The 15,801-nt window shown below is 44.2% G+C and overlaps 1 protein-coding gene across 4 annotated transcripts in view; it reads left to right on the plus strand.

Annotated features, from left to right (window-relative positions):
• Positions 1–15,801, plus strand: part of gramd1a (GRAM domain containing 1A) — a 44,443-nt gene that overhangs the window by 24,041 nt on the left and 4,601 nt on the right. For all 4 annotated transcript variants that reach the window (XR_003273949.1, XM_026186015.1, XM_026186016.1 and 1 more), the window contains 12 exons: positions 3,110–3,130; positions 3,354–3,438; positions 4,887–4,990; positions 5,149–5,244; positions 5,513–5,593; positions 7,030–7,148; positions 7,586–7,901; positions 8,935–9,088; positions 9,934–10,080; positions 11,285–11,406; positions 12,496–12,638; positions 14,543–14,646. Coding sequence is in view for 3 of the 4 variants with exons in the window: in XM_026186015.1 (XP_026041800.1) it covers positions 3,110–3,130; positions 3,354–3,438; positions 4,887–4,990; positions 5,149–5,244; positions 5,513–5,593; positions 7,030–7,148; positions 7,586–7,901; positions 8,935–9,088; positions 9,934–10,080; positions 11,285–11,406; positions 12,496–12,638; positions 14,543–14,646 (1,492 nt within the window). In the remaining variant the exon portion in view is untranslated. The remainder of the gene's footprint in view (positions 1–3,109; positions 3,131–3,353; positions 3,439–4,886; positions 4,991–5,148; positions 5,245–5,512; positions 5,594–7,029; positions 7,149–7,585; positions 7,902–8,934; positions 9,089–9,933; positions 10,081–11,284; positions 11,407–12,495; positions 12,639–14,542; positions 14,647–15,801) is intronic.

Here is a 15,801-nt window from a genome sequence, read left to right on the forward strand (position 1 = left end):
TTTTTAAGTCACGTATGTCAGCCTCAACCTGTCCATTCACCAATTTCAATCAAATCTTAGTAAAATTCTAGCTGTGCAAGCGCCAACCTAAACAGACAGGCACGTACCTGCCGGCTGAGAAACTACAGAACAGAATGCAACAAGAAGGAAAGTTGGTGCTGAAAGTAGACAGTTTAAATGAAAGTGTTAGACGTGGGAGGTCGCCCACGTCTTTAATGAATGCAGCGAGAGAGCCGGGTGTCCATCTGCCGTGACACCTTTTCTGTTTTCAACGAGCCAAACGGCAGCAAAGACGAGGAGTTGTAGTCAGGGAGGCTTCAGAGCTGAGCTGAAGGAGACGTGACGCTACAGCACTGAGTTTCTGAGTTTTACTTTCATGGCAAACAGCTGCTCTGTGTGTTAGAGATAAACTACATGATAAAAAAAAATGTTTTGATAAACGTTGTCATATTCAAGCGTGTGAAAATGCTAAATGAGACATTAGTTTGTGACTAAATTAAATATGTTATTAAATTATACGTCTAGCCCTTAACTTGATTATCATTGTTTGCAGTGGGGCCCATAATGAAACTGAATCTGACGCCTTTGTTTAAACAGGAAGCCTTACAGGAACCCTGGGGCGCCTCTGTCAGTGCGCCCCAGGGTGGCTACAATGTAGCTGCCATCACCAGTGTGTGAATGTGTGGATGACTGGATATGTAAAGCGCTTTGGGGTCCTTAGGGACTAGTAAAGCGCTATATAAATACAGGCCATTTACCATTTACCAAAGTTTCCTAAAGATAAGCAGTTGTGACCAACAGCACTGTCACGGCATATTTCACACCTGGAGGAGATGGAGGATGCAACAGCATTTCTAAAGACACATAGTTTCACGTCAAATAACAGCAAAATAAACATACATATATAACGAGAACCAACTTTCTTTGGCTGTTTTTTAGAATAAAAAGTAATCATTCAAGTCTTCTAGAGTCCAGCTCCCCAAAGGTTTTATGAGGGACAGACAGTTCAATGAGCTGCTAGCATCCTGAACATAAAAGGACCATTCATCCTCACCACGTGCCATCAGGAAGCATCCAGTAGTTTTAACTGTATGTAGAATTTATCCACAGCTGGGAAGAGATGGGGAGAGACGGCAGGCATTTAACAAAATGAGACTTGCTCACAGGTTTAGTTATAGCCCAGCTACAGCTGTGTTTCATGCCTATGACATGCTCCTGGCATGTTTTGTATTTACGACTACTTTTAATTAAGCTTGCAACATGGTACAAAACGTCGATACATTAAAAAAACAAAACGCACACAAGCGGCGACGGGCAGAAAGTTTCATCGGCTCATGCACCCTGCGATCACAGTGTGTATATCCAGCTATGTGCCACGCCTCATTTATGCTGCAGGAAAAAACACATCCAACAAAGGATTAACCTCCGTCTAATCCCCCGTTCTCCAGATACATTTTAGGAACTGAGGCGTGCTTCCACATGATGTACTGACACGGTCAGAGGCAGGAGGACAGAGGAGACGAGGGGGCACAAGTTAGAGAAATGAGAACAGCCTGCTGGTGCTAGCACTGCTGCTCCATCACCGTCACTCGTCTCATAGCTGCAGGCCTGCTTTGATTTCAGGCTAGCAGCATTAGCAGTGTGACATACCTTCAGTACTGTGAAAGTGAAATTTTTTGCATTATGGGCCCCTGAAATTTTGAAATTTGACTGATCATAGGTTCTCAATCAGATTAAGATTTAAGACGTTTTCTGGACCTCAATCAAAAATGTTAATTGGATGATTTCCAAGCTGCTTGGCTATCACTTCCTCTGTGACATGGTGCTTTAGTGGAAGAAGCCGACTATCCTTCAGGATTGTATCCCAGAAGTTAGTCAAGTTTTATTATCAACACAACATCATACACTCAAGTATACAGTCAGACGAAATATCGTCCTCCTGGATCAAAGCTGCAAACTGTAAAAGCAAAGATTCAACTATACAGAAACTAAGATAAACTAAGGATGAGTACAACAGTTTTGTACTTGAATAGAAATGGAATAAGAGTAGAAAACAATGAGAATAAATAAATACAGTGGTACATAGATGGACTCAAACAGTGTAATACAGAATAGTGCAAGTACTGGAAGTGAGAGGAGAGTGTTATGTAGTCCAAGAAGTGTGTGGAGAAGTGAGTCCAGTGTGGAGGAGGGCAGCGATGCATGGAAATTATTTTTCTTTTTCTAATACACAAAACTCCAGAATTACTTCACTGAGAAGAGACAGGAAATGCCAGATGGAGGTGTTGCTGAAAAGGAGCTTGTACAAGTTACTAAACTGTAGAGGTTGCTGTCTTAGCCTGCATTGCTGCATTGTGAGTCAGTGTGTTCAGTAAGGTCATAAAACGTACAACTGATTGTGTGTTATGTTAGTCCGATTGCGTTTGTGTAACTTTGATTTGGATACAGATCTGACCGCATTTCATAAGCAATCAAAGCAGAAATTCCAAAGTGCTGCAGAAGTCTCGTGGTGCTCATCAGAGATTCAAACGGGCGTCTTCATGACTCTGTAAAATTTGATCCGACGCAGCGTTTAGTAACCAGTTAGGAAACGGTTCTGCTTCAATCCGGTCACTTAAATATTAACTCTGTGTTTGCCAGACGTTGATTGAACACGCTTGTGTTACGTAATGTCAATAAAAACGGTCTTGAGTCTTCAGTGAATTCACACAATACAATAAGTGAAAGTAAATGTTTATTTTTAGCAGCTCTCACTTCAGCCGTGTCAGCTCTTCCAGTGTTGACTCGTTCTTTCAGGAGACTGTAAAACGTTAGCGTGTTTGCCCTGAGTAAATTTACCTAACGGCACACGTAACCCGAAGGCTCTGGGTTCACCTCGTACTCGCTGCAGGCTCGTCGCTTTGAAGGCAGCAGCCTGTTGCAGCCAAGACGGTTTGTTGCAGCTGCACAGTGACAATTACCTTTTTTTAAAATAGGGAAGTGGTGAAAGTTTGGACATCCCTTTAAAGCTGCACAACCTCAGCGTTGCATAAAACGGAGTCAAAATGTTCTGTTTCTGCTGTGACTGATTTTCTTTGAGTACTAAATGTTTTCCTTTTTTTCTTTGCAGAAAATGCAGAGCTGGTACAACGTAAGTACACGCCCTCTTCTTCTTTAACGGCTTTTTTCAGCTTTTACTTCCAGTAGATGAAACTGGTTGACAGTAAAATGATTGGTTTAGTGTGATATTTAAAATTTTGTTTTTTCTTCTTCTTGATTAAACAAATGCAAGTGTTACCCGAGATGTTTACTGCTAGGATGGTTGTGAGGTAGAATAACATGTTCTGTTTTTTCTTTCCTGTCGTCACTCACAGGTTCTCAGCCCCACGTACAAACAGCGGAACGAAGATTTTCGTAAAATCTTCAAGAAACTTCCTGACTCAGAGCGACTTATAGTGGGTGAGTGAAGCATGTGACAAAGTGTGCAGTACCACCAGCGCACCAGGATTTTATAATCGGCCACGCCGGCCGTGAATAGTCCACTTTCTGAGAGGTTAAAATGATTCCTAGTGCATAGGAATGGGAAGGTCATAAGGAAAGGGAGGATAGAAGATTTAAGGACGTGTGACTCTAAGATGTACAGTACAAGGAATGGTTTGCAGTTGCAACAGGTTCATGGTGCTCAGCTTAGAGCTGCTGCTCGGGTTGAGGTGGTTTTGGGCATCAGAATAGGGACAAGAGCTGAAAGAGGCGGCTGGGTGGGGAGGTGGAGTAAACGTTGCCCCCACTAACATACCCAGATGAACAGCAGACGTCGAATCTATTGAAAATCACAAATGTTATTCCTGTGTGCCAACAGCACACAGGTGCTTGAGAAACGCCATCTGTGGTTCCACACTGGTTTCTTTTTGGCTCTGAGAGGAGAACTATGCAGATTTAGTAGATTCAACACACGGAGACGCTCTCGAATGCAGGCCTGCAAAAGCCAGCAGCACATTAGCAGCGACAGTTAAAGCCCTTTTTGTAGGTTGAATGCCAGTTGGTTGAAAGGTCTGCTTGAGCAGAAAGGAAGTGACATTAGTTCACCACAAAGAGGAAGGCTGCGATTAAACCATCAAGGATCAAAAAGCTCCGTGTGAGAAGCAAAGACGTAGGCTGCGAAGTGAAACTCGCTTTCGCTTCACTACAAAGAACTTCTTTGTTGTATGACTTGGATCTTCTCTAACGACCAACAGCATGACAGACAGGAACAGCAGTTCATCACTGATGCTGTACAAGTGTTTCCCAGGTGTCAGTCTGGACGCTTTAGCCCCTTTTTCCATTAGTGTTTACTTCGATCGACTGGGTTTCCCCTGCAAACCAGTACTACCTAACATGTGTTTGTTGTCATAGCAACGTGTGTCCCGCAAAAAGGTGGACGTCGAGGCAACAGTATACCTGCTGCTCAGTCTGTGGCTTTTCGTCTGGCTCTGGGACCACTGCGTTGGTTTTGAAACCATCTCCCTCGTTGCTGAGATGCTCTCATGACTCATCGAGTGATGCTACTGGTCAGCCAATCGGTGGCATGCAATCTGATGATGTCATAATTTAGTACCCGCTCGCTTGGAATCCCGGGCGAGCAGATACTAAAGGTCACAGGACCCGGTACCTAATGGGAGAACCGTGAAAACTGTGGTGACCCGTGGAATGGAAAAGGGCTTGTGAGTCTTGTTTGCTGCATCATCGCTCCTGCTGGACCGCAGGCTGATGCCATAATGATGCCGTAGACTCTCTGTAAGAGTTTCAGTCATTTTTCTCTGCCCACCAGCCCCACTGCTAAGAGCCAAGTGGTGTTTACAACCTGTCTGACGTTGATCTGTGGCAGCGATGGCTGTTTTTGACATTTATTTCCGTCTGTCTTTTCTCAGACTACTCCTGCGCTCTGCAGAAGGATATTCTGCTTCAGGGACGCCTTTATCTGTCAGAGAATTGGCTGTGTTTCTACAGCAACATCTTCCGCTGGGAAACCACTGTAAGCTACACTGTGTACACTGGCGCACACCTTCTGCAAACTAATTAATGTCACACCTGCAGTCTGATAAGAGTGAAGTTTGCAGATCAATAAAGATGGCCTCTGCGAGATAAGAGCGTTGCACGCTGTAAAGCTTTCTCCTCTGCTTGTTGGTTCAGATCACCATCCTGCTGAAGGACGTTACCTCTATGACCAAGGAGAAGACTGCCAAGCTCATCCCAAATGCCATCCAGATCAGCACTGACAACGAGAAGGTCAGAGTCAAAGACGAATAATAAAAGAGACGCTTTGATTTACGAGGACATTCTGCGGTTTAACCGTTGATAGTGTCAGCTGTTGAAACGGTTCACTTCAATCTGTTAGAGAAGCGTTATGAAACGAGCTGACTCGGCTCGATCTTCACCGGCCGTGACGAGGCAAACGGGGGGAAACCGTCCGTCAAACCTGTTCTCACATTTTTGTTCTCTCTCCCTCCTTTTCTTCCTCCCCTCCTTCCTGTTGCGTTGATAATCACCCTCTCAGCATTTCTTCACATCTTTTGGCGCAAGAGATCGCAGCTACATGATGATTTTCCGCCTGTGGCAGAACGCACTGCTGGACAAGGTACAGCCTCCGCTCCCACCCTCCTGCTGGTTTGTGCTGCTAGTAGTTATCATGTCAGAGTAGAGCAGGGTGTCAGGAAGCGTGGTCGTAAATACAGGGCTGAGAGAGCAGTTTCGATTACTGTTATCTGCTGACTTTTCTGCTCTGAGCGTCTGTGCAGAAACACAGCTTACTATTATCTCACATGGTAGAGAAAATAATGGCTGATTACTCTTTCCCTGGAAAAAACCAAACTAATCTTTTAGTTTAGTTTGGACCTCTGCGTTCACGAGATGATCGAGAATGAACGGCCCTCTGAAACAAAATATTAAGGATGTCACATAAACCACTTCACGACAAGAATGCAGCTGCTTCCACCACAGCCAGCTGCTTATTGTGCATACATGTTTCTGTTGTGGTGTAGCTGCACTCACAGCATCTAGTTATTGTTCGGAAACAATTCCTGTAATAAATCCTTAACAGACCGATCAGCATTCAGCAGGATATTGGGCTTTCATGCTTTGAATTAGCTCAAAGTTTATTAAATTTTGAAAAAAAAAAAGATTATTTTTTCCTTCCAGCGGTTTAAGATAAACTAAGAAAGTGTGTAAATAATTTGAGCCATTTAGTTTCATTGACATCCTTCATTAACAACGGTTTTCAATGCTGTCGGCTGAGTTGCCAACATGCCAGTGTCTGTTCCCTGCAGTGGCAATAAAAGTTGGGCTGAATGTCACTGTTTTGTAATGCTGACTACTGTTGGCTCCCTTTTAGTGAATCAACACTTGATTCCACTTTGACCTTTCAGCAGTGTTGACATCCTGGTCTTAACTTGAACAGTTTGCTTTTATTTACGCTCCTCTGAGCAGAAGATGCAGAGGCTTCTGCTTTTAGAGATTTACAGGCCTGCGGCGTGTACAGGTGTTCACACATCTTGTTTTTAACTTTAGTTTAAGATTTCATCTCGATATTTGCAGCATGAACCAGATGGAAAAATAAAACACTGCACGCTGCTCACACAACTAAAACTGATAAAACACAAAAATGTTACAGCAAGGTGGGATAAAAGTGGTTTTTCTTTATTGTCATTTCCCCCTGAGGTGAGCACCGGTGTGTTCATTTATAATAACTGTGGTGTTTTTCAGTAAAACAGCAGCTGTGCTCTGAATGGGCCGCATGGCACTATATTTACCGTCGCCTCAGACGGAGTCGTAAAGTGTCCAACATGTTTGCACAATTGATTTTGATTCAAGGCTCATTGAGAATCAATAAAAAGTCCCACACTCTGTTGCACAGTGAACATCCCAGACTAATGCACGCACACAGATGGATTTTGGCTGTCACACAAATCCTATTGCCTGCAGCTGCTGTTTCTACACTTGCAGTTTGACAAGACAAAGAGCTGCAGAGTGAACCGCGCAGGAACGTGCATGATTAAATGTCTGTATTTTCTGCAGTCTCTGTCCCCCAAAGAGCTGTGGCACATCGTGCACCAGTGCTACGGCACTGAGCTGGGCCTCACCAGCGAAGACGACGACTACGTCTCCCCCACCGCTGAACACATGAACGGCCTGCTGTGAGTGTCTATATGTAACCACCTCTAGTTATAGATGTGTGAGTTATTTGAGTCTTAACCATGTTAAAGCTGAAAACCTGCTTTTATTTTTTCCTCGTGTCACATTTTTATTGTTGGGTAAAGTTCTGCACGTCAACGATAAGTTGACTCTCTAATGAAAAAGACACAATATGCGTCCCTGTCAGTGAGATTTAAGCTTATTTGTTACGTCTATAGTTAATTGGCAGTGACAGAAGCTATAATAGTCATTTTATTGTGGTTTAAATGCTTAAACAGAAGAAGGCATGACAGACAAGCTTATTAGCGATCATTTAAACATACATGTAGCTTTAGGGGTCACTTTTCCATCTTTTTAAGCAAACAAGAAGACTCTGGGTTCTCTAACAGATGTTTTTCCCTTTCCCTCGCTGCGACGTTCCTGTTGCCCTGTTCTCCAGGCCGGGAGAGGAGTCGGGGTCGGTCACAGACCTGTTGGACCTGAGCTCAGTATCCGTTCCCTCCGCGGGCAGCTCTCCGCCTCCGCTGGTGCCATGCAGTTTAAGCAGTCCTCCTTCAGCTGCCAGCCTCGGCGGATCCTCTCCGCCCTCCTCTGCCTCCTGTCTGCCCGTGGAGGTGCCCTCCTTGTCGGGAAGCAGGCTCGGCTCCGAGCCCCTCGAACCCAGCCCGCCCAGCTCACACAGCTCGCTGCCATCCACCACCACCACCAACGCCTCTTTCTCCGCCTCCACCCCGGCCTCTGCTGCTGCCTCTTTTGTGAGTGTTCTTCACATTCAGACTATTTAATATGCAGGACGTGGCTGTCTGTTTGTTATACCTGGAGGGCTGGGAAGCAGAGCCAGCTGACCTTTGCTCTGCATGTTGAAACTGAATCTTTTGAATCTGTATTTGATGAAACATGCCTGAAGCTAAAAGCAGCTTATTTAAATTGCACTGCCAACGCTTGATCACACAGTTTTGGGCCCTTTTATTCCCACGTTTGATTCATTACGATTATTTGTTCTAATTAATGAGCAAATCCAATCAGACACACTTATGTAACTGGATCCAGGATCTAAAAAACGATTAACAGGACCGGATTATTGCGGTTTAACCTGCTGGGTTTCTGTCTTATTAATTGGCATCCATCATTGAGCAGTTTTATTTTGTATTGTGCTTATTTTATCTACTGTTATCTATCTTTGTTTTCAATAACTTGAATACTTGATCTTAAGTTTTATTACGTTTGCTCTTGTTCTCTGCTCCTCTGTAAGCATTTTGAACTCCGCCCTCCGGCATGAAGGTGCTATACAAATAACAGGCTAGAGGGGAGTAAACATGATGGGGATGGTTCCCAATAGATGTGAGAATTTCTATTTTCTATTATATCAATTAAAAATAAAAAAAGCAAATAATTAGTCGATTCAAAGGATTACATCTACATCTATGACCACATTCAGGAGGAAAATAATAACGAGGCCTGCAGGCAAGAAGGAATTGATGGGAAATATTTGTGTAGTCTGCATTCGTCTCTGTGTCCAATCAGCCAAAAGCTGCTGCGGCGGTTGTTTCTCTGCAGCCGTTATCTCGACGCTGACAGAGTGAATAAATGCAGCGCTGTGTCAACTCTGTGCCGGTTTCACATTAATTGGATGGCTACAGTGGTATGCCTGCCGAGGCCACATCAGCACGAGGCCAGCCTCGCTGTGAGGCCTCTCAAGTCATATGACAATGGGGTGATCTCCCTCAGACCCCTCACTAACTGCCCTCCCATGTGCTCTTTCTCTCTCCCCCGCCTCCTCTGCATCAGACTCTGGAAGAAGGCGGAGACAGCCTGTCCGAGTCAGCCAATCACATGCTGCCCCCACCAACTGCCAGTCTGGGAAACCTCTCGTCATTGGACATCACCAACGATGAGGACCTGCCCACAGACCCCAGCAACTCGTCTGACACACAGGAAGAGAGTGAGTGTCGTTTGGGCAAAGAGACCACAAGAAAAGAGATTTAATTTGAATCTGTCGGTCGGCATAAATTTCATCTAAAAACAAATTCTGATAACATCTTAGAGCTTCAATAAGACTCAGAGGTACCTTTATGTAGGTAACAAATGATATTAAAGTGGTTTCCTGCCCTCCTGATCTCAGGACAATAACTCTTTGCTCCGCTGCACGTCAGCAGTGAATGCAGGTTTTGTAAACATGAACATGCTGTACTTTGTCTCACTTCAGTTAAATCTGACCTGAACCAAACCGAAACGGTTCCCCGATCAGCTGACGCATCTACAATCACCTCCGAGCTGAGCGTGTTATATGGTGCTGTAGACGTTTACTCTACACCTCTCCTGCTGACTCTTGGCTTCACATTTGTTTGTTCTTGGACTCGGCTAGAGTGGCTTTGCATGATTCACTGTTCAAAATAATCCTTGTTATACTTACACTGGGCCTTACTGTGAGTTTAAGCTAATATTTTTGCGATTGGCTGTCGCTCATTAACAGGTTTAACAGCAGGTGGGTGTGGCTTATGTGCCTGAGATGGTCATATTGATACCCTCGCTCTGTGAACTAACAATAATGGGAAAAACATAAAGATGAGTGTTCAGAGTAGTCGGATTACTTATTGAGAACATCCAAAAACTGTCCTATAAAGATGCAAAGATGTAAAAACACATGTAACCCAAAGTTAGCCGTGTTTGGTCGAGCTCTGCCGTTAGTGACACTGTGACGCGCCTGCTCATGAACAAAGCAAACCTCCGTGGTGGAGGCAAATACTTTGTAGAAACATCAAAACAAACTTTTCTTTGGCCCTGCAGGTGAGGTGGAAGCGTTCTGCGCTGACCTTAGCGGGCGGCTGCTCATCAACACGGCGGTCCGCATGAGCGTGGACAAACTGCATGACCTGCTCTTCTCTGCTGACACGCACTTCATCCAGCACCTCTTCTCCCAGCGACACTTCACCGGTAGGTTAAAACACTCCTGAGAGTCAGGCCTGATGACTCACTCGTTTCATTTCGGTGGATTTCCATGATGTTTAATTACTTCTTCTTTTTTTTAAACTAAATAAATAGATAAAGGTGAACTGGGCTGAATCTGCCGCAGTCATGCAGACACATGGTTTCATCTCGGCTGTCGTGTTTTAATTGTAGTTTGAAGCCCACGTTTTAATCACTAAATCAATAGCTTAGCCATACTCTGAGTCCCTTCTCCTGCTGTTAACCGTGTAGCTTTGCTGGATGATGTCATGCTCTAATGTTGCCCACAGTTAACTTCACTAACCTCCACAGTGCTTGTGTGAACTTGTTGCAGGAAGTTAGTGTGACAGAGCGAGTTTTTCCTGTTGAGACACTAACAGTTAAGGTTTGAAAATAAGTTCATCCACTCTTATTCTCAGTTTGCTGATACCTGATCTGCCAGCGTCCATTTTTGTAGCTCCGGTGTTTGAAATGAAAATAAAACAAATTCCCCTGGAAATCTGATTTTGGGGATGTGATTACTGTTGTGACGCTGCTGAAGCTCACCCTGTGTCCCACTGATGAGCTGCTGAAAAACCTGCTCCTCTTCTTTGTGCTGCGTCACTTTTCCTGTTTAGAATAGACTAGATAGAAGAATAGAAGAGAATTCAACTTTGTTGTCATTGCACATGTTACAGGTACAAGGCAACGAAATGCAGTTTGCATCCATCCACAGATATATTATATTATGGGTATGTTACAATGTACAGGGTATGAAGGTATAACTATAAGTATGTACAGGCTGTGTACAGGATATAAATATGAAAACTACACAGAAATATGAACTATGCACGTTATAAACAGTTGTAAAATTATAATCTTTGATAAACTGGCACTCAGAGTTGCCTTTGCTTTCATTTGTTGTATATTTTAGTGTTTCTCTGTGAAGCTGAGATGAAAGTGAAGCTGTGAGGCTGCTGGTTGGAGGCCCAGCTCGCTCAGGGACATTCTGTAGCTCTAACTGGGGCCTTCCTTTCTTTCTTCCTTTCTTTCTTTGTGTAAAGGAGCGTGCATTGACTCTCTCTCCTCGCTCTCGCACTCTTTCCTTTTCATTCATAAATTCGGAGCTTCGCGTGTTGTCTTTTTTGTCGCTCTCCCATTTTCACCAAGTCTCTCGGGCCCTCTCGTTACTTTTGTTCTCCCTCCCCTTCAGACCTGTCGGTGGGTGAATGGCAGCAGGACGGCAGCAGTGGGAACACCAGCCGTGTGCTCAGCTACACCATCGCCCTCAACAACCCCCTCGGGCCCAAGACCGCCCCTGTGGTGGAGACGCAGGTCAGTCGTCAGGATGAACGTTTCTAGCTTCATTGTGTAGAAACTGGAGGGGAGGTTTTATTTTGTATTGATGCTTCAACTAGCTCTAATTTGAGATGTGAGAGAAGATGTTAGTACTCTGTTATTACGCTTCAATAATTTTGAGTCAGTTTAACTTTTTAGTTGAATTTGGAGACGTGTTCTGTCGGACACATTAGCATTTGTAGCATTCTGAGCTGTTGACCCATCACTTGAACACATTTAGACGTGTTTAATATAAAAAATCCTCTTTTTTGAGAACCTGTGCGAGTGGAACGAGGAGGATAAAGAGCAGCCAGGTGCTGCTGGTGCACTCGATTCACTGACCATCTGCAGAGGTTTTGACAGTTTGGAGCAATGTTTGGATAGATGAGGCCAAACTGGAGATGTTTAAAGCCAAAAACCAACACCTTGTAGCAACTGTCAGCACTGTATGTTCAAATGTTCTGCAGTCAGATATGAGCCATGCAACAGGACAATGATCCTTAGCAGAGAAGCAGCACTGTGGCAGGACCTGAGGAGAGCTGCACACAGCGGCTCACAAACCTCAAAGAAGAAGTTTTTCACTGCAGAGTCTTTATTTTCCACATGACCGTGTAATACGAGCACAAAGGAAGCTTCAATATTATCACTGATGATGATGATGATGGTGTGATTATTATATTTACGGAGCATAATAACTGACAGTTTAACTACTGTGAGAGTAGCATGTTTGATGCAGGTATTGCATCAAACATGGGAAACTTGCAGCAGCATTAGTCAACAAACCGCAGCTAGCTAGAGAAGAGCAAGATAGATTTGCTGATAAATCAGAGTGGGGCCTCAGAGGGAACCACAGAGTGCGTATAACGGATGCAGCCACCATGATTACTAGTGTTGTTTTGTGGTTTTGCATGTTTAACATGAAGCACTGACTCAGAAAGGTTTTGACATACAACTGTGATGTTTAGGTTTTTTGGGGGGTTTTGGGGTGGGGCTCTGTTGGATTCACTTCCTGCCTGTAGTTTCTACGTGGAGTGAAAAACATGGATCCTGCATTGCACTAAAACTCCACCTTCTGCCTGCTTACAGACGCTGCAGAAAAGCAGCGCCCGGGGCGAGTGCTACGTGGTGGACTCGGAGGTCATCACCTCAGGCATCCCATACCAGGACTACTTCTACACCGTCCACAGATACTGCCTCACCTCCATCAACAAACACAAGAGCCGACTCAGGTTTGTGCGCTCGTGGAGGTCGCCCGGCTTACTCTTCACGCTCACACGGTGTCACTTAGAGCCACGGCCGAGCGAACAAAGGAAGAACTGAAAAAACACTCGAGTTTATTTATGCAGCAGCCTGCACTCTATCAGACGGGCTCCTTACTGAAAACACTGTTGGACTCGGCGCTGCTTTACTTGATGATACTGTGACTGATAACGTTCGTGATTAGATAATAATCCAATCGAGTACACTTCACTTTGTAAATTCATAACTTCCATTGCTCTAAAAGCAACGGGCAAGTCGCAGAATATCCAGTTTAAAAAAATAAAATAAAAGCAGTTATTAAAGGAAATAAGATTTCAACAGAGCTCTGCGCCGTCTGTCCGTCCCTGATAAATGAGGACATCCAAACACGACAACATGAGCTGAGCAGGTCGACAAACACGACAGCAGACGAGCAGTAGAAGAAGTCATGATTGCATAAGTGGCTACAGGCTAATATTCTGTTAGCTTCCAGTGCTCGAATCAGTCCTTATTATGAAAATGCTGTTGGAGTAATAAGCAGCTGACGTACCAGAGACGCTGCTTAGCACGGCTAAAATGAACCACAGGACGGAGTTTGCAGCCCATGGGTGAAGCCACCGTGACATCATCACCCACTGGTGTCGAATGCTGTCAGTCAGATAATCCGTTAAAGAGCTCAAAGAGGCACCACCAGCACACACGGTGAAGCGCGAGGTCCACTTTAATGATTAAAAGCAGTGAAAAAGCTTAACGGACTCAGAAAACCTCCAAAAGTCTGAAAACGCAGACGGACCGAAGCCTCGTCAGGCCAGCTGTTTTCACCAAACACCAAAGAAACTTGGGTTTAGTTTAGTCTTAGTACACATTTTAATTTTTAATCAAATAATAATATTTTGTTTAATTTCTGCTCAGCCTGTGAGCATGACTGTGATAGAAATGGCACTCCACATGTCTGAAGTCTTGACTGTAGCATTCCCAGACTGAAGAGCATTTTTCAGCATTTTCCACCAAAAGCAGCAGACGGTAGTTTCTCAATAGACCGTTATGCACATGGCCTGAAGACAGCTTAGCTGAAGTAAGAGCGGTGGCTCTCCTGTTCCCAGTTATCTTCATCTCAAGCCCAAATGCAGCCAAGTTCATTCTGCTTTAGGCTGTAAATATTCCTCCTGGTCGTCGCTTTCTGTCTGATTACATGAACCTAAATATGAGATGTCGGTTGTTTTGACAGATGTCTTTCCCAAGAAATTGTGTCAAAGTTCCCACCTGGAGAGCGTTCACATTAAATATGCTCTCTGGATCATTCATAACCAACTTCAAGCATTAATATTCTGGCATACATCGAAGTCTGACGTCTGTGACGTAGAGTAACAGGAACATGCGTGGGTACCTGCGTGTTTCGTCCATTTTCTGCCAATGCTCTTTAAAAAAAAAAGCATTCTGGGTGAAATATTGAATCATTTCACCATGTGGGGTAGGTTTGTACTTTAAAACACATACACAAAGCCACACTTTGTCGTTTAACCTGAAAACGGTATCAAAATCGCCCCTATTTTTGATTTTTAATATCCTCCCAATTCAGAGCTCGACTCTTTAGTCATAGTTGTACTTGCGTAATTCTCTGAACTTGATGCAGTTCTTTGGTAGACTGAAACACGCTAGCTTGCTAATTTTGTGAAATGCTCTTATACAAACGGAAGTTTGAGTTTGAATTATCAGATCAGACTGTAGAAAATGTAAGAGGCCCTGTGTGTAGTTACGAGCTGAGAAAAGTCCCGATTAAGACCAAAGTGATGCAGCGCAGGTTCAACTAAAGAGCTTTTCTTTCCAGAGAATAAAAATGATGCTTAAAAATGTTGCGCATGCTTTAAAAGTTCCTTTGCGTCTCCTCTGGCAGAGTTTCCTCAGACATCTGCTACAGGAAGCAGCCGTGGAGCCTGGTGAAGGCGCTGATCGAAAAAAACACCTGGAGCGGCATCGAAGAGTACTACAAACACATGGGTGAGTCAGGGCAGCCGAGCCGCTGAGAGAAACAAACAGGAAATGCTTAATTTAAAAGAAAAAAGGATGCTTCCTGCTGCAGATCAGAGAGATGGAGGATTGATGTGGTTTGCAATGTGGCCGCGAGCCGTTTATCTACAACTTCAGGTTCTTTGAACAGAGAAAACTTTGAGAGCTGACAACGTTTGATAGTTTGCTTCTGTTGTCTCACACTGCACCACACTGAACACGGTGAGCTTATATTTAGAGCAAAGTGCATTAAATTTATATTCAGATGTCTCAAATGTCAACAAATCTTTAGGTAATCCATTTCATATAGGCCTTGTTTACCTGCGTCCACGCAGCCCCCTGGGGGCCTGTGATGGTACTGCACAGAGACCACGAGCAGTCAATTAATATTCTTAAGTCTAATTTAAATAAAGAAAAAGGAAAAAAAATCTAATTTCTTGCTTTAAAAAGTGTGAAGATGATGCAAGGAGCAGAGATGTTGAAGGTAGAAGCTGTGACGAAGAGGGTGGAGTGGGTGGAGTGGGTGGAGATGAGCGTCAGGAGTGATTTGTGACAGAAGGATGGCAGGAAGAGAGAAAGGGAAGTTTTGTGAGATGACAGTGGGACGGCTGGTTGGGAGACGTGGCACTGACAGGGACGGGGGCGGAGCTTGAGGAAAAGGGGAGGAGACTCCTGCAGTGACTCTAAAACAAAATGTTCTTTCAGGTTTTATGGTTTTGAATTTAAATATTTACATTTTCTAAAGAAGCTGAACTGATGAGGAAGCTTCACTAGAACTAAACCTGAACCAAGCTCCTCCTGCAGCTCTGTTAATAACTATAAAGGTCTTAATATGGAGAATGAAACTGTTGATGGGGAATTAAATTACGTGAATCATTAGAAGCTGATTGAGAGAACATAATGTCCCTGTAATGATATTATGATAACTCATTTTCTGCTCGTGCGCTGAGTGTACTGGATGTTTAGGTGGGCCTCACGCTGTCCACAGATAAACAAGACATGGGCGCTGACAGAGAGCATATCAGATATCAGAGCTTACATTCTGTCACGCCGTCACAAGCTCCGGCCTGTAATCAGGCAGACGTACACATTTTTCTGTACGTGTCTGGTCGCGGTCGTCTCCGGAGCTTTTAAAGAGATCGCCTG

Source organism: Astatotilapia calliptera, chromosome 11 (assembly GCF_900246225.1).
Source record: "Astatotilapia calliptera chromosome 11, fAstCal1.2, whole genome shotgun sequence".
Lineage (NCBI taxonomy): Eukaryota > Metazoa > Chordata > Actinopteri > Cichliformes > Cichlidae > Astatotilapia > Astatotilapia calliptera.